The sequence below is a fragment of the Mercenaria mercenaria genome, chromosome 2, assembly GCF_021730395.1.
Source record: "Mercenaria mercenaria strain notata chromosome 2, MADL_Memer_1, whole genome shotgun sequence".
NCBI lineage: Eukaryota > Metazoa > Mollusca > Bivalvia > Venerida > Veneridae > Mercenaria > Mercenaria mercenaria.
Window position 1 is genome coordinate 81,362,992 of NC_069362.1, and position 24,944 is coordinate 81,387,935.

General features: G+C 36.3%; 1 protein-coding gene across 1 annotated transcript in view; it reads left to right on the forward strand.

Moving 5' to 3' along the window:
• Nucleotides 1–24,944, forward strand: part of LOC123564413 (cytochrome P450 3A25-like) — a 45,615-nt gene that overhangs the window by 13,194 nt on the left and 7,477 nt on the right. The window contains exons 7-11 of the mRNA XM_053537053.1: nucleotides 5,359–5,510; nucleotides 13,090–13,214; nucleotides 16,622–16,748; nucleotides 17,275–17,432; nucleotides 19,081–19,169. Coding sequence (XP_053393028.1) covers nucleotides 5,359–5,510; nucleotides 13,090–13,214; nucleotides 16,622–16,748; nucleotides 17,275–17,432; nucleotides 19,081–19,169 — 651 coding nt within the window. The remainder of the gene's footprint in view (nucleotides 1–5,358; nucleotides 5,511–13,089; nucleotides 13,215–16,621; nucleotides 16,749–17,274; nucleotides 17,433–19,080; nucleotides 19,170–24,944) is intronic.

Here is a 24,944-nt window from a genome sequence, read left to right on the forward strand (position 1 = left end):
TTCATCAACGGCTTTTAATATAACTTGGCACAAATGCGTACTGTGACGTGCGATTCTTGCCCATTCTGCAACTTTTTCATCCATGCTTAGATATTTTAAAAAAAAAAACCTTGGCATTTACAGCTGACCAATGTTTACGTCCCTGATATATGGTGAAGATTGTCATTTTTAGCTCATCTGATTTTTTAAAAAAAATGATGAGTTATTGTCATCACTTGATAGGCGTCAGCGTTGGCGTCGGCGTCGGCGTCTGCGTCGGCGTTGCATGGTTAAGTTTTATGTTTAGGTCAGCTTTTCTCCTAAACTATCACAGCTATTGCTTTAAAACTTGCAACACTTGTTCACCATCATTAGCTGACTCTGTACAGCAAGAAACATAACTCCATCCTGCTTTTTGCAAGAATTATGGCCCCTTTTGGACTTAGAAAATATCAGATTTCTTGGTTAAATTTTATGTTTATGTCAACCTTTCTCCTAAACTATTAAAGCTATTGCTTGGAAACTTGCAACTCTTGTTCACCATCAAAAGCTGACTCTGTACAGCAAGAAACATAACTCTATTCTGTTTTTTGCAAGAATTATGCCCCCTTTTGGACTTAGAAAATATCAGATTTCTTGGTTAAGTTTTGCGTTTAGATTAACTTTTCTCCTTTACGGTTAAAGCTATTGCTTTAAAACTTGGAGCAGTTATTCGCCATTAAAAGCTGACACTGCACAGCAAGTACCGTAACTCTGCATTGCTTTTTGCAAGAATTATGGCCCCTTTTGGACTTAGAAAATCATGGGTAGGTCAATATTTCTATTATACAGAGTGTAACATATTTATCTGAGGATTATAAGAGAAAACCACTCGGTTATGATTTGACTTTATTCTTGGAGAAACATACGTAAAACTAACTACCTACATGATACAAATACATATATATAACAGAGAGTATAAAAATGGTTATAAATGACTCCGCCTCTTGGGTGTGTCTGTAACTGTCATTGCTATACACTACATCCTCCCTTGATTTAAATTGTTTCTCACAACACAAAATATATGAAATGATAACATAATTGATTTAATTATATACACTCCAACTTCTAATCTATTTAATTTCCGTCCAGTCACAAATGTAATTTGTACCACCCTGAAACGTATGTTTATCAATGTAACTTTTCACTTGACTCACATTTCTATGGTAAATGACTCCACTCTCACTAATTAACTTTACATCTGTACTGGTTTGTTTTACAACCTTGTAGACTGCTTTCCCCCAAAGTGGTGACAATTTGTTGTTTTTCTCCCCTACTTTGAATTTTTTGTAACCCTTGGACTTATAAATGTTTGCCCAATTTTGAATTCTGTCTTTTTGAAGCCTATCTCACCTTATCAATTTCTTGTTAACATGAGCTTTTTCCAGCTGTGGAATTTTGGTTTTGATTTCTCTGTTGAACATCAAAAATGCTGGTGAGAAATTTGTTGTGCAACGTGAAGTTGCCCTAAAATGCAACAAGAATGTGTTTAATGCATCCCTCCATATCTGTTTTCTGAAATGGCCGTATGAATACACTTCTTTAATGACTTGTTGAAATTTTCTACCAACCCATTTGACCTTGGAAAATAGGGTGTGGACCTACAATGCTTGATTCCATGTTCATGGAGGAAAGATTTGAACTCATCACTGCACAAGCTGGTGCGTTATCTGTCCGGATGGAATTTGGATGACCAAACATAGAAAACCATTTACTTAACTGATTGATTATTGACCTGCTTGTAGTAGATTTCATAATTGCTACAAGAGGGTACCTGGTGTAATAGTCAATCACGACTAATAATGACTCTTGATCATATGGGCCTGTGAATTCCATTGATCTTTGAAAGGGCCAGTTGGTAATTATGTCATAATAACTGGAGGCTCTTGGGATGAAGGTGATACCAGTTGACAAGCATGACATGACCTTATCATTTCTTCAACCTGTTTGTCTAGAGTTGGAAACCAAACTTTTTCTCTGATTAGCCTTTTGGTTTTGTGAATCCCCATGTGTGAAGAATGAGCTGATTGCAACACACGTGACTGTTTATTTCCCTACAAGATAAGAGAACCTTTAACTGATAAATCCTGTCTCACCTGAAAATAAGGTTTTGATTGGTTGTCAGATTACACCCGATTATTTTTCAGCAAACATGTGCGAACTTGTTTTAAGACAGGATCATTTTCAGAAATTTGCCGAAGTTCATCTAAGGTCACAGCTATATGGACACAACTATTTACAACAAAGTGTACATAGTTTTCTGTCTGGGTGCAGATTGCATCATCTGTTTCTGTGATTGGTTTTCGACTCAAAGTATCCGTCCTGTTAAGGTAACCTGGCAAATATTCGACCTGGAAAGAGTACGATTCGTGATTTCTGGTGAAAATTCTTTCAAGAACTTTACAATCTGAAAGTACTGTTAAGTTGATTCCCAACAAATATACATGAAACCTGAGAATCGTGTAAGTGACCGCTAATGTTTCACGCTCGGATTGAGAATACCGGCGTTCTACTTCGGACAGCACTCGACTTGCGTAGGCTACGGGTTTGAAAGTACCATCCCTTTGTTTCCGCTCAAGGACCCCGTCAACACCAGCAGGGGATCCATCAACTACAAGTCTTGTTTCCGCTTCAGGGTTATAATAGGACATAAGCTTTGCACTAATAAGACATTGTTTGAGTTTGTCAAAACTCTTTTGTTTGTCAACCCCCCAGACCAAAGGTTGTTTCTTTCTTGTGAGTTTACGTTAGACAAGGTAGCATAATCTGGGACAAATTTGGAACAAAATGTGACCTCGGTGACATTTGTGGGCGGTTCAGCATCTCTGATAGCCCTGACTTTTGCGTCATCAATCTTGATGCCGTCTTTAGACAGAATATGGTCCATGAATTTCAGTTCGGACTTACTGAATTCACATTTTTCTTTATTCAATGTCAGATTCTTGTCGCGCAACCTTTGCAAAACTGCTGAAAGAGTTTTATTGTTTGTCAACCGAGTCTGCAAAAATAATGATGTCATCAGCAATATTTTTGCAGTTCGGGATGTCCTATAATAATTGTTGAATAATTCTCTGATGGGTTTCAGCGGCCATTGATATACCGAAATTAAGCACTTTGTAACGGTAAAGACCTTTATGGCAGACAAATGTCGTTACGTATCTTGACTTTTCATCTAATTCTATTTGATGAAATGACTGTTTCAGGTCAAGTTTTGAAAATAGAACTGATCCCTTCATTTGCATCAGCACATCTTCCACGTTTGGCATGGGAAACCTTTCCCTTATAATGGCATTGTTTGCATTTCTCATGTCAACACATAACTTTATGTCATTGTCTTTTTTGGGAATGGGACCAAACTAGACACCCAAGGAGTCGGGCCCTCAACCCGCTCGATAATGTCTAACCTCTCTAACTCATCAATCTTATTTTCAATTTGTTTTTTTTTTCATCTTAAAAGGTACTCTCCGAACAGCTTGAGCTACCGGCTGAACTGTTTCGTCAATATGCAAATTTAATTTGAAATTCTTTAATCGTCCTAACCCTTGGAATCTATCCTCGTACTCCGATTCGGACTTAAAAGATCCTAGAGAGTTAACCTTCTGCTCTGGTAAGGGACCTATATGCAACAAACCGGATCTACAAGCAGAGGCTTGGCCTAACAGCGGTTTACCCGTGCCCTTGAGAACATGAAATTCTACACTATGAATGGCATTATTTATCTCTACATTAAGATTTGTTTTGCCAATGAGTGGTATGTGTTTTGTGCTACTGTAAGGAAATATTCTTGCACAAGAGGACAACAAGGGTGTTTGTTTTATTTTCAACTTGTCAAACAAATTTTGATCTATGATATTTACAGAAGACCCACTATCAATCAAAATATCGACATTTTTGTGTTGAATTAAAATTCTGAGTGTGGCTTCATTCTTCCCAGAGAGTGTGAATGTCTCCTTACTGCTATATCCAGCAGAATTATTTGTTTTTAAGAAGTTCGCGGTGCTATTGTTTAGTTGTCTTGGTTGTTGCTGTGGTCTACGCTGGTTGTTTTGCTGGCGCTGTGGTCTCAGCTGGTTTGTTGGTTGCCGTGATTCACCTTGTCTCCTGGGTTTGGCACGCAGTTTGTTTACCTCAACTTCGTCGTAGGAATGTTCTTGCTTTTGTGACATCAGTTTTGCATGAGTGTCTGATAGTTCGAATGTCCGATTGAAATAACTAGTCAAATTGAGTTGCATGGCATTACTTCAATCACTTGTTTTTTAGTTATGTCACTTGTTTGGACCGTCCTGTGGTTTGTATTCTGCGTTGTAACATAGCATCACTATATAAATGTGGTATAATAATAATAATATCACTTAAGAGGAAATGTGCCATTTATCTTTAATTTGGTCAACTTTGATTTTAGCAGTAAACATTACTTATCGTTGATCAAGTTTCAGATTTATCCTTTCAAGCTACGATAAAGTGATTTAAAACTTATTTTGCGTAATAAAAACAAGAAAACATTCTAATTTTTATTTCGATATGACCAGTCGCCTCAAAATGGATGCTGTTGCGTCATTCAGATTCTTTAATTGTCCCACAATGAATAATTCTGCCTGTTTAAGATTCTTTAAATCATTTCACAGTGAATTCTGCTGCTTCTTCCAGATTTTCATTCACTCATAATGCTAATGCTGCTTTCATTTTCATTCACCTAAGAGTAGATGATGTTGCCTCTTTCAAATTTTTCATCTCCTCACAGTGGATGCTGTTGGCTCTTTTAGATTTTTCAGTCACCTCACAATGCATCCTGTTGCCTGTTTCAGATTTTAAAATCACCTCACAGTGGATGCTGTTGCCTCTTTCAGATTCTTAATTTACTTTACTATGGATGTTTTTGTTTTTTCGTATTCATCATTTTTCTCATAACTGATGCTATTACCTCTTTCAGTTTTTCATTCACTTCATTAGGGATACTGGTGTCAGATTCAGATTGAATGTTCATCTCACAGTGGATGTCTTTGCCCCTTTCAGATTCTTTATTCACCTCACAATGAATGCTGTTGTATGTTTCAAATGTATCACTCACATTCCAATAGATGTTATTACCATTTTCAGATTCACAAGTAAATGTGGATTATTTTCCCTGTTTCAGATTCATCAATCACTTTATAATGAATATTTGCCTGTAATTTAGATTCATTAGTCACAAAACACAGGATCCTTTTACCTGTTTTAGATTCCCAAATCACTTTAAAACGTATACTTCTGTTTCAGATCCTTTATTTACTTAACAATGAATTCTTTTGCATGTTTCATATTCTTCATTTACTTCATAATAGATATTGTTTCCTCTTTCAGATACTTCATTCGCTTTACAATGGATACTATCGCCTCCACAGCCTTTGGTATTGACATTGACTCACAAAAACAACCAGATGATCCATTTGTGAAGAATCTTGACAAAATCTTCAAGTTAAAAACGTGGACAAAGATGCTTTTCATTGTTATTGGTAAACTTAGTTTATTCATTGAATCTGCGAAACAGTTTTCAAAGTGCTTTGGAAGATTTTTTTCTTCATCAGTTGTTACCTGTTTTAGCTTTTAAACTGAGTAATCTAGGGTAACCATGGCCCTCTTGTTGGTCCCATCTTTTTTCAAAATAACTTTGTTTCCAGTTCATAATTTTGTAATCCATCAAGGGATTTTGAATTCTGTATGCACAAATGTTCCCCATGATAAAACGGCATGTCAAGTGCAAGCCCCAGATGTCCAGCTCAGGGTTAATGTCACTCTTTGAGAACAAAATTTAACAGGATCTATTTTTACCCAATACTCAGCCATTTTTCAAGGGGTTTCAGTATTACTTGACACAAATGTTCTCCCTTAATGAGACGAGGTGTCAAAATTAAGACCAATATCCTAATCTCAAAGGTTAAGGTTATACTTGGAGATATTGTGTCATTTTTCTTGTCTAGCCAATGACTTTGCTGTGCAGTGATGGATATTCAAGAAACTTGGCACAAACTGTAACCATAACGAAACAATATGTCGCATGTAAGACCTAGACGGTTTTACAGGGTATGTTTTGTTTCCAATGCATACCTATGTCATTTATCAATGGATTTCAGTATTACTTAAGTTTCCCATAATGATACAACGCGTCTTGCGTACGATCCTAGCCTCTGTTTCAAAGATCAACGTCGCAGTGATATGTAAATTATTTTGGTAACTTTTTCTTCTTCGGTCAATTACGTAGCCTTGCATGGATGGATATTCAAATGACTTGGTACAAACACTTGAAAGCATAAAACGCAATCAAACACAATTATGACAGAGTCGGTTTGATTGAGTCTGTTCATGAGAGGTACATGTATGACAAAGATCTTAAGCTCAAAAGTCGAGGTCATACTTTGAGGCCACAGGCAAACACATTCTGCTCAGAAATATTTTCAATCATCCCTGCCTTAAATCGAATCACGCGACGATGGCAAAACCATGTCATCTTAAAATTGCGACACGCTTGGCAACGTCTGGTTAATCAAATGCAGGCACGATGATATTTATGTTTCAACCTTTAAGGACATAATGAAAGTATTCAGAATATTTCTATTTTGTAGTATGCGGTTTGTCATATTCTCGGATTGTACACAAAATACTGTGTTTACAATTTCAGCAGGTGCTCATCACAACACCACAACAAAAGTAATTTTAGTATAACTGTATTAGTTTTTTATGCCCCCGAAGGGAGGCATATTAGTTTTCAACTGTCCGTCCGTTCGTTCGTTAGTTAGTTAGTTCGTTAGTCACAACGTTAACTTTTTGCATGAAGGCACTTTACTCACGAACCACTGCACCCAGGACCTTCAAACTTCACATGCTGATAGTACTTATTAAGTACACTAACCCTACTGACTTTGGGGTCACCAGGTCAAAGGTCAAGGTCACAGGGGCCAACGTTAACTTTTTGCATGAAGGCACTTTACTCGCGAACCACTTCACCCAGGACCTTCAAACTTTACTTGCTAATAGTACTTATTGATTACACCACCTCTACTGACTTTGGGGTCACCAGGTCAAAGGTCAAGGTCACAGGGGCCAACGTTAACTTTTTGCATGAAGGCACTGTACTCGCGAACCACTGCACCCAGGACCTTCAAACTTCACATGCTGATAGTACTTATTAAGTACACCACCACTACTGACTTTGGGATCACCAGGTCAAAGGTCAAGGTCACAGGGGCCAACGTTAACTTTTTGCATGAAGGCACTTTACTCGCGAACCACTGCACCCAGGACCTTCAAATTTTACGTGGTGATAGTACTTATTGAGTACACCACTCCTACTGACATTGGGGTCACCAGGTCAAAGGTCAAGGTCACAGGGGCCAACGTTAACTTTTTGCATGAAGGCACTTTACTCGCGAACCACTGACCCAGAACCTTCAAACTTCACATGCTGATAGTATTTATTGAGTACACCAACCCTACTGACTTTGGGGTCACTAGGTCAAAGGTCAAGGTCACAGGGGCCAACATTAACTTTTTGCATGAAGGCACTTTACTCGCGAACCACTTCACCCAGGACCTTCAAACTTTACATGCTGATAGTACTTTTTGAGTAGACCAACCCTACTCACTTTGGGGTCACCAGGTCAAAGGCCAGGGTTACAGGGGCCAACGTTAACTTTATGCATGAAGGCACTTTACATGCGAACCACTTCACCGAGGACCTTCAAACTTCACATGCTGATAGTACTTATTGAGTACACCACCCCTACTGACTTTGGGATCACCAGGTCAAAGGTCAAGGAGCCAAGGTGCTGCGGGGGCATTTGTCACCATTAGTGACAGTTCTTGTTTTCTGCTCGTTTTGCAAGCAAAGTAAATAATATTTGGCAATATCCGGTAATAGTCTGCTGCACAGTTAAGGGGAAGTAACACTGTGCCGGTGTTTGACGCAAACAGAACTTATTGCATATTTTGTCCCTATTCCATAACGTTGCATTTAATCTAGGGATTTCAATATTGCTTTCATCAGCGTGCTTTTTTACAACAGTACCTTTCATTTGATTTTAATACATCCCTTTAACATAAAAACAAATTCTCTTTTTCTCAATAATCTAAAAATGAAGATCATTAAATTAGATATTAATATATGAATTGCAATTACCAGACGGTTTCAAATTTATCATCTGTTCATCAGTTATGTAATTGTGACAGGATGGTCGAACCGGGGACAGACAGAAACTACAGGAACGATTTAACACTCATTACAATATTTACAATTTTTTTTACAGAAAAATAATTATTTACAATGAATGAAAAAAAAACTAAACAGAAGAAAAGAAAGAAAAAAAACTGAGCTCAAAATCCGATTTCTAAAAGATGTTCAGTTCTATTAATTACAGTAGATTGTCATTGTGACGTATAATAGATGTTTCAAAATCCTAAAACTTAAAGTTGCACTAATCTTTTGTAAGATAATGTCCCACTAAATTGCGAAGACGTTGACTCCATTCTGGCTCCCCTTGTCCGGTGTTTGTATCCCTGAGCTGTCTCAGTTGACTACAAAAGTCAGCGGCTTGGCGGTTAAGGCACAACCATGGGACGAAAAATCTCTGCGCTGGGAAATCCACATCCAGGCGAGTAAAGTAAAGCAAACCACGGATATAGGACTTCCGGGTCGTGACATCACCAGGTAAAAGGTCGTCTGGTGGAAAAAGCTAAAATATATAACATATGGTAAGCACCATAGCAAATACAAATAAAGGCATAAAACTGCTCCTTTGGGTAAACCATACCTCTGTACCTCCATAGGCTCCCATAAATAATACGTGCTACTTATACAAAATATACGTGATACTAAGTTCATACGTCACGTGAATACAATACGTCACTTATTACTTCCATTATTTCTCAAATTAATTACTTACTAGTCTAAAGTTAAAATATGATAAAGATATGACAAGATTATGATGAAAAATTATAGATAAGATGATGATAAACTGCAGCTATTATTTACAATCAGAAATTAACAAAATCGCAAAGCAAATTAAACGTAACACAATAGCTGGGTTGAATATATTATCGTCTACAATACCACAAAACAGACATCTTATAGATGTGCTATAGACTGGCACACAATTTCAGACGCCTAGCTCAGGGTTAATGTCACTCTTGGAGAACAAAATTAAACAGGGTCTATTTCTTTTTTGACCCAGTACTCGGCCATTTTTCAAGGGGTTTCAGTATTACTTGACACAAATTTTCTCCCTTAATGAGACGAGGTGTGAAACTTATGACCAATATCCAAATCTCAAAGGTTAAGGTTATACTTGGAGATTTTGTGTACTTTTTCTTGTCCAGTCAATGACTTTGCTGTGCAGCGATGGATATTCAAGAAACTTGGCACAAACTGTAACCATAACAAAACAATATGTCGCATGTAAAACCAAGACAGTTTTACGGGGTCTGTTTTGTTTCCAATGCATACCTATGCCATTCATCAACGGATTTCAGTATCACAAATGTTTCCCATAATGATACAACGCGTCTTGCGTTAGATCCAAGCCACTGTCTCAAAGGTCAAGGTCGCAGTGGTAAATTACTTTGGTCAGTTTTCTTCTAAGGTCAATTACTTAAGCATGCACAGATGGATATTCAAATAACGTGGTACAAACATTGTAGGAAGATCGTTTGGAAGCATAAAACACAACCAAACAAAATTATGACAAACTCGGTTTGATTGAGTCTGTTCATGAGAGGTAAAACAATGTGTCGCAAGTAAGACAAAGACTTTAACCTCGAGGTCAAACTTTGAGGTCACATGCAACACAACTTCTGTGCAGGAATATTGTCAAACAATCATCCCTGCCTCCAAGCAAATCACGAGACGATGGTAAACCCATGTGTTCTTAAAATGGCGACACGCTTTGCAATGTCTGGTTAATCAAATGCAGGCAAAATGATATTTATGTCACAACCTTTAAAGACATAATGAAAGTATTCAGTGTATTTATATTTTGCAGTATGCGGTTCGTCATAATCCCTGACTGTACTCAAAATACTGTGTTTGCAATTTTAGCAGGTGCGCGTCACAACACCAGAAAAAGAAGTAATTTTAGTATTACTGCATTAGTTCTTATTTTGTGTACATTTTTTACAAGCAAATAAATTTTTTTTGGCAATATCTGGTAATAGTCTACCGTACCGTTAAGGGGAAGTAACACTGTGTCGCTGTTTGACGCAAACAGGGCCTGTTTCATATTTAGTCCCTAGTCCATGACGTTGCTATTCATCTGTTAGGGATTTCAATATTGCTTTTACTGGAGTGCTTTTTACAAAAATCATTAGTACCTTTCATTTGATTTTAGTACCTCCCTTTAACATAATAACATAACTCATTTCTTTCTTGTTTTTCTCTCAATAATTCAAAAATGAAGATTACATTAAATTAGATATTAATACTTGAATTGCAATTACCAGACAGTTTCAAACTTATTATCTGTTCATCAGTTATGTAATATTTATTATTGTTTGAAGGTAGCATATAGATAACGGTATTTTAGTATGCTGCCCCTTAACTCGCAAACAATCACCATAATAAAACAAGATATATCTGTCTTCCCTACATCTTAATTAGATACTGGGCCCGACATGGCTCTATGGAAATCTTCCCTTCTAGATCAGTAGACATGTTTTCGAAATAATTGGCTAAATGTTTCTTGGATAACAGCTCTTTACCAGACTTGTTTCCTGTTTAAGGAATTCAATAGCAGTTCATATTTTCAGGCCGAGTATTTTTCTCTTGGAAATTGCACTAAAGTCTTAACAGTTGGTCAAGTTATCATCAACACATAGAAGTACATGATGATTTATAGTACATACGCCGCTTGGGAAATGTTTGAGTCTCGTCTGACCAAAAGCTTACCCTAAAATATTGAAATCTTACGGGCATTCAAACTCCATTAAAACACATATTTACAAAAGACAAAATTTAGTTCTTTTTGAAGTACGATATGTATACTGCAAAATCTTATGGAATGTTTGTCAAAATTGTTCCTGGTTGTTGCATTTGACACAAAAATACAACTCCATGTAAATTTAATTTAAAAAGTTGTTTGTACATGCATTACTGACCACAGCTAGCTAGGTAAACCAGTACACACTACACTACACTAACTCTATTGATTTATTTTGGAAGATAAGATAGTTTTTCATTGTACAGTAAACCTATAATATCCCCTGTTATTATGTAACTGTATATTATGTGTTAACAGGTTTACAAATTGGATAAATTGATGGTGTTTGGATTTTTGTGTATTATTCAGTAACCAGTTAAAATTTCAAAATAAATTCTCTAAGACTGTGTTCTTTACGGTCATTGTACAGTCAACCTATAATATCACCTGTTATTATGTAACTGTATATTATGTGTTAACAGATTTACAAATTGGATAAATTGATGGTGTTTGGATTTTTGTGTATTATTCAGTAACTAGGTAAAATTTCAAAACAAATTCTCTAAGACTGTGTTCTTTACGGTCTGCTTAACAATTGGTTGTAATTAATTCTTTTACATGATTGAATATATATTGATTTGACTAAATGTGAAATTGCATAATTTTGTCATTTTAGCCAGAGAAAAATATCTTAAAAAGCATAATACAGGTAGTGAAATGCAAATCATTTTACGTACATATGCTCAAATAGATATTCAGAACATAAATATGACAAAATTATTGACTTTAGTGCAATTTTCAAGAGAAAAATACTAATTTGATATTTCCTTGATGACATACAGATGAAACTGCCGATATTGTTCATATTATTTTGATTGGTCAAAAAAGGAACCTAAGGGAGAACACTCAAATGAAACTGCCGATATTGTTAATATTATTTTGATTGGTCAAAAAAGGAACCTAAGGGAGAACACTCAAATGACACTGCCGATATTGTTAATATTATTTTGATTGGTAAAAAAAAGGCACCTTAGGAAGATTCCTATATAATACTTAGATGACACTGCCAATATTGTCAATATTATTTTGATTGGTCGAAAAAGGCACGTACGGTTGATTCCTATATTTCCCTTTATGGTTATGTGGCATGCTTTAAAAATGTTATTGTCTGAATGGTTTGTAAAATTGTTTCTTGTTTGACTCTCAAACAAAACTGTGACCTTTTTGAGGTGTGATAACTAAGGTGATCATTAAAAGGCCACCATAGTCCCCTTGTCATTGCATTCTTGTTATTTAAGTTTAAAGTGCGTTTAATAGCATTGCATTCTTGTTATTTAAGTTTAACGTGAGTTTAATAGGTATGCAGTAAATGTTTATGAAATTACACCCTTAATAAATTATCCATTGTTTGAACATTTACTGTGATAGACATGTTTTGCAAAATAGATTCGGATTGCTTTTGCTCAGTTGGATATGCAGTCTTTTTGTGTATATTATTTAAAAAATCAACGGTATTAACTTTTTTTATTCCCGCAGTTTTCTGCTCACAAATCCGATAAATTTTTCAGCGTAGCATGTCACTTAAGGTTGAGAATTAGGCCTTGAGAAACAAAGCTCAAACAACACCAAATCAAAGAAAGAAATAGTTGTTTGACATGAAAATTGAAACAGCATGTAAAACATGTATATTACTTTACGAAACAAGTGTCAGTATACTGATATAAACATTGAATTCCGGAAAAGGACTGCCTAAAGGGGCTCCACTTCCGGACAGTTAAACGCCTTTAAAAACTCACCATTTTCATAGAAAAAATTACACATGTTCGTTTTGATGCATTTGCAATAGCGTGCGAGTGGTTAAATTTCGCATAACAAGGTTGAAACACAGTTTTCAGCAATTGTTTATCTTTATTTCTTTACAAATGGTATTCACTTTCAAAGGGAGACAACTTTTTCTGATTATTTTAAGTACAAATGGCATTCATTTTTAAAGGGAGGCAACTTTTTCCGATTCCTTTAAGTAATCGTAATTACTTCGTAACCTTAAAATGCTTCAATTAAAAGGTTTTTTTGATGTTTTTTCCAATTAGTTTGAAGTTTGGACACTGTGTGTTTGTGTATTTTGTAGCTGCTGTGCCATGTTTAGGAAAGCTGATGCTCAAGTTAGGGTTCTCCGTCTGGCCTACAGATAGTGTGAGGTTCTATGAGGAAATTGGTCAGGCTCTTATAAATGAAAAGAGAAACAATGAAATGGTATGCTGTTATAATCTTAGAATTGCTAATGTTATCTTTTTTAAACCTCGTTTGACATCGTGGGATTGAAATAAAGCCGTTACATGTTTTTGGTGTTCACACTCCGACGTTGAAGTTGTTATAGTATAGACAACAGTAATCAATGTGTGTGTTCGGGTTTAACGTCTTTTTCAACAATTTTTCAGTCATATAAACGACGGTGTCTACTCGTAGCAGTGAGCACAATGCCCAACTTTATAGTGCTGCCTCACTGGAATATCACGCCGTTGACACATGGCATGATACCCCACCCAGTCACATTATACTGACACCGGGCTGACCAGTCCTAGCGCTATCCTCATGATGCTGAGCGCCAAGCGAGGAAGCTACTAGTACCATTTTAAGCTCACCTGTCACATAGTGACAGGGTGAGCTTTTATGATCACTCTTCGTCCGTCGTCCGTCCGTCCGTCCACAATTTCCTGTGAACAAGATAGAGACCACATTTTGCAAGCCATTTGATCAAACTTGTACAAAACTTGTATTGGCATGATATCTCAGTTCCTTTTGAAAACTGCCAGATCCCATCATGGTTCTAGAGTATTGCCCTTAAAGGGCCAGAATTTGCTATTTTTGTGCATCAACAATTCTTGTCTGCACGATAGTGTTTCATTTATGATTTTATTTTAACCAAACTTGCACACAACTTGTATCACCATAAGATCTTGGTTCCTTTCTTGAACTGGCAAGATCCCATAATGGGTTCCAGAGTTATGGCCACTGAAGGGCCAAAATTAGCTATTTTGACCTTGTCTGCACAATAGTAGCTTCATTTATGATTTGATTTTTACTAAACTTGCACACAACTTGTATCACCGTAAGATCTTGGTTCCTTTATTGAACTGGCCAGATTCCATCATGGGTTCCAAAGTTATGGCCCCTGAAAGGGCCAAAATTAGCTTTTCTGACCTTGTCTGCACAATAATAGCTTCATTTATGATTTGATTTTAATCAAACTTGCACACAACTTGTATCACCATAAGACCTTGGTTCCTTTCTTGAACTGGCCAGATTCCTTTATGGGTTCCAGAGTTATGGCCCCTGAAAGGGCCAGAATTAGCTATTTGGACCTTGTCTGCACAATAGCAGCTTCATTTATGATTTGAATTTAATTAAACTTACAGAAAACTTGTGTCACCGTAAGATCTCGGTTCCTTTCTTGAACCGACCGGATCCCATAATGGGTTCTAGAGTTATGGCCCCTGAAAGGGCCAAAATTAACTTTTTTGACCTTGTCTGCACAATAGCAGGTTCATTTATGATTTGATTTAAATCAAACTTGCACAAAACTTGTATCACCATACGATCTTGGTTCCTATTATGAACCGACCAGATCCCTTAATGGGTTCCAGAGTTACGGCCCCTGAAAGGGCCAAAATTAGCTTTTTTGACCTTGTCTGCACTATAGCAGCTTCATTTATGATTTGATTTTAACCAAACTTGCACACAGCTTGTATCACCATAAGACCTTGGTTCCTTTCTTGAACTGGCCAGATTCCTTTATGGGTTCCAGAGTTATGGCCCCTGATAGGGCCAAAATTAGCTATTTTGACCTTGTCTGCACAATAGCAGCTTCATTTATGATTTGAATTTAATCAGACTTGCACAAAACTTGTGTCACAGGAAGGTCTTGGTTCCTTTCTTCAACCGGCCAGATCCCATTATTGGTTCCAGAGTTATGGCCACTGAAAGGGCCAAAATTAACTATTTTGACCTTGTCTGTACAATAGCAGCTTCATTTAAGGTTTTGCTTTTAACCGAACATGCACACAACTTGTATCACCATAAGATCTCGATTCCTTTTTACGAAGGGACATATTATGTTATTGCCTCGGTGTACGTCTGTCTGTATGTCTGTTGGTTAGCAATTTCCCTTCCACTCTGTAACTCTTGAACCCCTTGAAGGATTTCAAAGAATCTTGACACAAATGTTCACCTCATCGAAATGATGTGCAGAGCGCATATTTCGGATGGCTCACTTCAAGGTCAAGGTCACATTTAGGGGTCAAAGGTCATATGACTTTGTTTTATGTGTATACTGCTCTGCATTTGCGTCGATTGCAGTGCTCTTGTTTTTATTTGGCAGATCCTTCTTTTGTTGACTTACAATAGTATTTTTCAATTACTTCCCTTTTATGTTACTATAAATAGCTTACTTAGTAACTTTTTTATTATTGGCCATATAGGTGTATTTTGACATATCTGTACCTTGTAAGATTTTTTTTCCTTTTTGGTTAAATTCTTCCCTTTGTTGTTCCCGTCCTTTGGACTTAGATATTTTTTCTGAGAACTTTTATTTTTAATTTCTTCCCTTTGTTGTTCCTGTCCTTTGGGCTTCATCAGTCAAAATTTTGCTCCTATCCTCCTCTGATGTAATCATTAGGGCATGAAACTACCGGCCTGATTTGAAAATAATCTTATTTGAAGTCTTTAAGAAAATTTCAACTATATTTACTCATAATTTTTTTGATTGATCTTGATTATGATTTTTTGACCTTGTCCTTAAGTGCAATGATAACAGGTGAGCGATATAGGGCCATTTTGGCCCTCTTGTTTACGTCTTTGGTATGTATGACGCGGCCGGGGATCAAACCCACGACCTCCCGCTCTCGAAGCGGACCACTAGGCTACTGAGGCGGTTCACTCGCACAAGATGCTCAATTATTCGTACCCTGTGAACAGCGGAAGAATATAGTTTTGGTATATTTTCCGTGCGCCTTTCTACCCAACTGTCCGTCCTTACGTAGTCATATCTAAGCAACTGTTAGTCACACTTATTGCGTTTGTATTCACAAAAAGTTACTACCTTGCACATATTTTGAAAATTAAATTAGTACGACCAGAGTATTTGCCCTTTAATAACCCAGAATTGCAAATTTTGCCCTTTCAAAGCCATATCTCTTGACAACTGGTTAGTCAGACTGCGTGTGAATGTTTGTATATAGCTGCTTCCCTGCAGACATTGTTAAAATCAGCCTCTTAGTTTGGTTTAAATGTTTACTGATATCTCTGTCAAATGTTTGTACTAACTAGAGGATGCATTTCAGCTTTTCCTATTAGACTCTAAATATTCACACCAGAGTTATTTCCCTTAAATTAACCATAACAAGAGTTTCTTTCCTTCCAGTGTCAGGTGCAGTTGAGTATGATTGGTTTTATAAGCTAGAATATACATCGTAACAGATATGTTCCCATTTGCACTGTTTATATAACAAATACAGCCCATGAAATGGTTATGAAAAAGTATTGTGTACTATTTTAAACTTAATACATAATAACTGTTAGGTAAACATAATAATAGTTACATATTTTCTGTTGAATTCTAACTTTAAAAATCAAATACACTTAAGTAATTTCTTACCTTTCAGAGCAGGGTAGACTTTCTACAAATGCTGATGAATGCAGAGTTTCATGAATCAAAAGAGGAATACATTCATAATGAATCTACATTTTCCAGTGGAGTTTCCAGTAGTCACAAAACACTTAAAGTAGAAAGTATGTAATTCCTAGATTAGTGGTGAAGTATAACTGAAATACAAGCAAGTCGAAACAATCGATAAGATTTATACTGAAACAAAATTTTTTGTCTGTCTCAATATCTTCAGACCTAGGTAAGAGCGTTGGTCTACGGATTGCGGGGTCGTGAGTTCAATCCTCGGGCGGGGCGTATGTTCTTCGTGACTATTTGATAAACGACATTGTGTCTGAAATCATTAGTCCTCTACCTCTGATTCATGTGGGGAAGTTGGCAGTTACTTGCGGAGAACAGGTTTGTACTGGTACAGAATTCAGGAAGACTGGTTAGGTTAACTGCCCGCAGTTACATGACTGAAGTACTGTTGAAAAACGGCGTTAAACCCAAAACAAACAACAAATAATATACAACCAGACCCCATGTCTTACATTGATTTGATGTTAAGAAACGAGAGATAAATGTTTTACTTGTAAATATCTGTTTTGTAAATTATAGTTGTATGTCTACTATCTACTTTATTTATGCTAATGATTTATTTATGTTTAGGATTGAATGACGATGAGATAAATGGTCAGGCATTTTCTTTCTTCCTGGGGGGATTTGAAACCACTGCTAGTCTGCTGCGGTACTCGGCGTATGCACTAGCTTTACATCCAGATGTTGATGCAAAACTTTACGAAGAAGTGCAAAAGCATGTAGGACAGGTAGGTTTGGTTAGAGCTTTCACTCTATGGTTTTTGAAAAAGGAAGAAAGAATAGTAATGTTCTTGTAATAGATAAAATGTAAAGGACCTTTAGATTAGTTTCTTTCATTGTCATAGTGCTAATAGTTGTCTTTAAATAATTCTTATTTCAAGTTTGATTTTTGAAGCAAAACCATGGCTTAACAATGTAAGAACTTCCAGTTTAATGCCTAAATTTATTTGTTAATAACTTCTGCTGTACTAAGAAAACGTCTTTTTGTACTAAGAAAACGTCTTTTTGTAGCCTGGTATAACATATATAACAGTTTTTTTTAACAACAACAACAATCAATTTTATTTGCAATCAGGTTACATAATAGTAACAACATGATCAAAAAATTCTTTAGACTGTGGGAGTGTATTACAATAGACATAATAGTATTCAAAAAATTTTTTCGGACAGACAAGGTGTTATACAATATTTAAAATACAATTCATATATATATATATGGGGACAGTGGTGTTCTTTTAACTCATCTACATAGAGGAAAAATAACTAAAGCAACGAAGTTAATCAAAGTTGTAAGGTAACATTGTCCAGTATATTTATTTAGTTTTATTTCTTCTTTTATTTTCATCGTAGACGCTAGCTATTGATTGAGTAATAGTAATGAAAATTCCATAATGGCTACGTTTGTATTGTAAGTATTTATAATGGTGTACAGTTAATCTTATAGAAAATATAGTCTCTTGTAATTCTAAATTCTTTGAAACATGATGGGACTTTAATAGATAGCGGAATTTAAATCTCCAAAGCGTCTTTGACAAAATTTCTATAGCGTGTGAAAATAATCTAATAACTTTCGGTCTAGCACGGAAAGCACGACTTTCTAGTTTTCGTGGGAGTGGTACTCTTAAAGTCATTTTATCTTCTGAACTGTCTCATTATTAGTCGCATCATAAAGATAATATTTGTAAGCAGATGTGCCTATTCCAATGAGAATAGTTCCTTAAACTTCGGGACATTGGGTCTTTTATAATACTTTTTGGGAATAAAACGGGCTCTCGCTAGCTTAAAGAGGGGACATTTGAACAGGTAATAAAATTCGTCGCCGATTTCATTCAACGGACACAAAGTACACTTCCTGTCTTCATGTGGAACTTAGGAGGTGTGCCATCGTCCTGTTTCAACAGGTAGTTTATGGTTACCAGTTCTGAAGTGAAAAAAACGAAAGACGCAAGTGGCTAGGCAATATGGTTAAGTAAGGTTCAAGTTTAACTTCAGTTTTAAAGATTCTATAATTGATGCCTTTTGATGAGTTTGTAAGTTGGCTATTCCATTTTTGGAGAAATTGGTCAAGAAGGGTACGCTTTACAGTTTTATCAATATATCTATGGTTGATTGTGTTTTGATATATCCAAATGTATGCGTTTCCCGTTGAATTCAGAATATCTGTGACAAATTTAAGCCATTTAAAATTAGCGTTGGAATTTAGCATATTGTCATAACAGATTTTAGATATCTTATTTTGGTTTCCAGAAATTAGTTTACTCCAGAATTTAATAACCCTACTTTTAATAATGATTTCTAATGGGTATCTACCAAGTTCACCATGCAGCATGTAAAGTGGGGCACTCTTTTACTTTTTTTTTGTTGTTTAAATGTTAGGACGTTCCAGATTATGAGAATATTGGTAAATTGAAGTACATGGATCAGTTCATCAATGAAGTGCTCAGATTTTATCCTCCACTAAACAGGTAAGAGTCTATATAGATACATTTTAATTAACATGAGCATACAGTGCCTAAGGTGAGTAAGCTCGTCGTTAACTGTTAACACTATAAGTGTCACAATTATAGCTTAATCTGAATGAAACTTAGTCAGAATGTTTACCTAAATGAAATGTCAGACCAGTTTTTGACACTATGACAGCTCGTAATATAAACTAAGTCACAAGATCAAATGGTAGAAAAACGTTTTTAACACTCTTGAAGCCACAATTTGTACCTGATATACATGAAATGTTGTTAGAATGTTTATCTCACTGAAATTAGGTCAAGTCAGATCATAGAAGACCCTTGTTAACACCCCAAAGATCACATTTTGGATCTGATTTACATATACCCTGGCCAGACTCAGACATGCCATAAATTTCACAGAAGCAATGATTCTAACACTGTGCCGATGTAGGTTTTGTTGCAGAAAAGTGGATAAATAAGGGCGGGTGATATGATTTTCATTGTAATCGGTAAGTTTTCTATTGAGTTCCACCTATTTTATTTCGCTTTTAACTAGAAACATCAAGTGAGACAGGAGCCTGCATAGAAATTATGTTATTTTCAGCTACAGACACTTGTTTAGTGCAAATATGTGTATTGATTAAATTCTTTCATACAGCTTGATGAGGGAATGCCGTTTTTGTAGAATATCGAATAAGGATGGTAGAATTTTGTACAAAATGCAACTGCATCACAGCATGACCCTATCAACAATTACTTCCTCATGGTCTGTGAATCGTTATTACATACATATAACAATCATTCAAAAGTGATTCAATGCAGATGACGGTGGATATAATTACAGCGCATACGACTACGTAAATGTACATTTTATGGCTTTTAACTTTTTCACGGGACACGCACAGAAGTTGATACGGTAATAACACACAGACATGTTGACATCTAGTGATAGTATACTACTGATCTTTACTTTCATTTACTTTTAGTTAAAATTTCAGTTAAAAGTTAAGCACGACTCTGAAATAAATCCTCTTCCACTATCTGTTGAATTATGAACATTTATTTACTTTATTGCTTATTTCCTGAAAGTGTCATTTCTTTTTTCACACCTTTTTTACATTGTTTAAAATAAACAGATTCTCAAGTGCTTTCAAATGGATCTGTCCCAGTGCACATACGGGCCTACAGAGCTCAACACTTACCGTAAAAGCACATATTTTTGCTGGGTGAGAATTAAACGAATTTGAAACATTGAATCTGTTTGCGAAGTTTTATATTCGTGAGATTGAGAAAATAAATCTTTGTGTCGGCTTTCCAATAAACCGGTGTCCGTAAACTTTTCACATCGTAATGCGTTACCTGTAGACAAGTTCTAAACATATACGTGTTTTCTCTATTCAGTTTAAATTTATATTGCCCTATACGACACTTGTAAAAATGTATATTTATAAATACTGGCATTACGCTTATGGTAAATATTTACGAGAGGATTAGTTTTCACGAGACAGTTGACCTAGAGAATTTAGCAAAAATTAAACTCTCGAAGTTACTGCTTTTACAGTAGAGAGAAACGTCTTATAAACGGTTTGATTTGCCTGTAACATCTGTGCATAGACCTCTTTGACATTTTTAATTCACCCTTTGGTTCAGGTTCAGCCATAGTGATGCCATTGTGTCAGCCATCTGTTACCTTAAATGATTTCTTCTGATGAACCACATGATGAATCTTCGGCACACATGGTCAGAATTATCCTTGCGGAATTTTGTTCATATGGTTCCGCTTGGCCCTTTTTAGGGGCCGTGAGAGCTAAAAATAGAAATACCATCCGACTGCTTCGTCTCATGAATCAGTTTGTAGATCTTCACCGATAATGGTCTGTAGCAGCCATGCGTGGTCATCTTTTTTTTCAAATGGCTTTATTTTTGAAAAATAGAAACATTTAAACAACTTCTTCTCATGAACCAATTAATGGATCATGACCAGACGTGGTCTGTAGCATATTTGTAAGGTTCTCTCTCAAGTTTGTTCAAATGGTTCCACCTGACCCCTTTGAAAGTATCAAGTCACTCTGTTTAATTCATTTATATCTTAGCTTAAGACTTTTGGTGCATATTCCATCAAAACAAAGGGTGCAAAATTCCACATTGGTCCTACAGAGAATGGGTGTGGGGAATTTTAGCATTTTCTGGCAAATATATATTACCGTGAATTTGAATTTTCAGTCAAAAGCAGTTCTTTAATTGATCTCGCACAATGAAATCAGTTCTGTTTCACGTAGGGCCTAACCGAATATGAAACAGACATGGCAAAAAAGCAACAAAATTGAAAAATCAAAACATAGACAAACATTGTTAACACTCTAGATGCCACATCATTATAAGTCTTAGTCAGAATGTTTGTCTCCGTGAAGTATGCAACAAATGTGAAATTGGATTACCTAAGGTCAAAAACTAGGTTTTTATGTCAAATTATAGGAAAACCTTGTTAACACTCTAGAGACAACATTTCCAGTTCATCTTCATGAAAAAAATGCCAGAAAGTTTATCTTTGTGAAATAAAGTTCAGGATCAAAACCCGGTTATCTGAGGTCTTAAAGTAGGTCACCAGGTGAAATCATAGAAAACTTTGTTTACACTCTAGAGACTACATTTTCTTTTTGATCTTGTCTCTTTTAAATCTAGGTTAGGTTTGAAACTGGATTATCTAGGTTCTTTAATTTATCTAGGTTAAATACAAGGTCACTGGGTCAGATCGTAGAAGGACATTGTTAACACATTTTTACTCGAGCTTCATGACACTTGGTTGGAATGTTTGTTTGTTTTATATGCAGGATAAATTTGTAACTGGGTACATCGGACAATAAATTATGTCATCAGGTCAAATCATAGAAAAATCTTTTTTTAACACTTTAGAGGCAACTTTTTCAACTTGATCATTATAGATCTTTGTCAGAATGTTTGTCTGTATGAAATCTAGGTGGAGTTCAAAAGTGGGGCACCTAAGGTCAGAAACTATGCTACTAGTTTAATAAACTGCTTAAAGGATTTTCACCAAACCTAGTTAGAAGCAAGGGCAAACAGACAATCCCTTTGATCTAGTAAATATTTGTTGTTGTTTTTAATATATGAGTATACTGATAAAATTGTCAAAATAAAAACAGCAGAGTATTTCTTGAACTTCAATATTTGACAAAAACTATTTCTCACATGGATTGTTTGGTACAAATGGTAAGGTTTGATCTACGCTAAATCATTCTGTCTCAAATGTAATGAGATTTTTTAGACAAATAAATTTCCGAAAACAAAACAACAGAAGTCGTCTTTAAAACTTACAGGGTCAAACGCTAAAGGTCCTTCTCGCGATTTATGCTCATTTGGGCCTCTTGTTACAAATGGTTTGCTGGGACAAAATATTGGGCTTACACATGGGTCAGCATTTTAACAGAATGCATTAAAAGCGTCTTCCCCAAAAGAAGACATACGGTCTTTTACTAAGCGTTTATGATAAAATAAAAAGAGATTGTAAATGACTCCTTTTAGGCCTCGTGTCTCATTAACAATGTCTTGATTGATTTTACCAAACTTTGTCCTAATATAGACCTTTCTCAATGGTCGGTCAGCATGGCTGTCTGATTTTACAGCTAAAGGAGCTGCAAAAGTATAAACAGCATGGTTTGATTTTAACATTATCACTCATTAGTTCTGTGCAAATATATTTTAATTTACTTTATGAAGCAATGTAAAGCTTTTCAGGTAGAAGACACATCTGCAAAAAGCTCAGCATTTACTTAAAGCAATAATTTTCCTATGTTTTGAAGTAGGCAAGTCAGACTTATTGATCATGATTGTGCCCAAAGACTTGGCAAAACTTTAGTTATGGTTTGTATTCCAGTAATTGCATTATCATGTTGTTAACCCTTATATTGGATGAAAAGGGTGATTTACGGTGTTCCGTTTGGACAGTCGTGACTTTTTATTTAAAACTAAACCGCGATGCACGATGGTACGATGACGAAAACGCAATGGCGCGATAGCACGATGATGAAACAACGATGATACGATGGTGAAAACGCGATGGTACGATGATGATATCGCGATGGTGCGATGGTACGATGGTGAAATGTCGATGTAATATCGCGTTTTTATCATCGTACCATTGCGTTTTCATCATCGCACCATCGTGCCATCGCGTTTTCATCATCGTACCATCGTGCCATCGCGTTTTCATCATCGTACCATCGCGTTTTCACCATCGTGCCATCGCGTTATTACCATCGTACCATCGTGTTTTCACCATCGTACCATCGTGTTATCACCATCGTACCATCGCGTTTTCACCATCGTGCCATCGCGTTATCACCATCGTACCATCGCGGTTTCACCATCTTACCATCGCGTTTTCACCATCGTGCCATCGCGTTATCACCATCGTACCTTCGCGGTTTCACCATCGTACCATCGCGTTTTCACCATCGTACCATCGCCTTCCGGTTAGAAAGGCGTAGTTCCGTGCACTTGAATTTTTGTCAACAATAGATGAATGTATCTCAATGTGTTTTGTGAGAAGAAATTTACCATTTAGATTCTGCTGTTTTGCAAAATGTTTTTCAAAATGTTCAGTGCTTAACTCATTAAAACTGTGTAAAATCTTCAAGGCCACATGTATGCATGAAAGTAAATAAAAAGGTGGATGTAATAGTTATTCTTGTTAGGATGTAGAAGGTACATAGTGCAATGTGAAAATGAGATTTATTACTGACACATATACTGTACCACTGCGCATGATCACCGGAAGGCGATGGTACGATGGTGATAATGCGATGGTACGATGGTGATAACGCGATGGTACTATGGTGAAAACGCGATGGTACGATGGTGATAACGCGATGGCACGATGGTGATAATGCGATGGTACGATGATGAAAACGCGATGGCACGATGGTGATAACGCGATGGTACGATGGTGATGACGCGATGGTACGATGGTGATAACGCGATGGCACGATGGTGATAATGCGATGGTACGATGATGAAAACGCGATGGCACGATGGTGAAAACGCGATGGTGCGATGATACGATGGTGAAAACGCGATGGTACGATGATGAAAACGCGATATTACATCGCAATTTCACCATCGTACCATCGCGATTTCGTCATCGTGACTTCACGTTTTCACCATCGTACCATCGTTGTTTCATCATCGTGCCATCGCACCATCGCGTTTTCGTCATCGTACCATCGTACATCGCGGTTTAGTATTCGATAAAAAGTCACGATTGTCCAAAAGGACCACCGTAGTGATTTGATGTTTTTTCTTCGTTAGGCAAAATTTATAACCAAAAATTATTATGCCTTTCATTTTCAAGGGCTGTTAACAGGAGAGAAAATGTGTGTTATCAAGATAACACGCTGTCAACTTACCTTTTATATGTGCGTCTAGCGCGAATCGTAAAGGTGTAACGGCGATATAACCATAATTAAAAGTTTTAAACAAATAAAATGATTGTCGGACATAATATTCATTAGTTAGTATAACATAATAGTCATTAGTTAGTTTCTTACATTTTTATACTAGAACAGCGTTAAGGCATAAATGTCTATTTCTTGTTATTACATTAGTGGAATCCTTTTGGATATGTTGGTGCTCGCACCTAATGGGCACAGGCACCAGTCAGTGCCTCAGGATTCTCCATGTGTTATAATACGAAAAATCATGTGGTACCCCTACATTCAAAGTGGTTACATTGGTGAATGGTAACAGAAGCTCGGCAAGTATTGAAGAGTTTTTGTT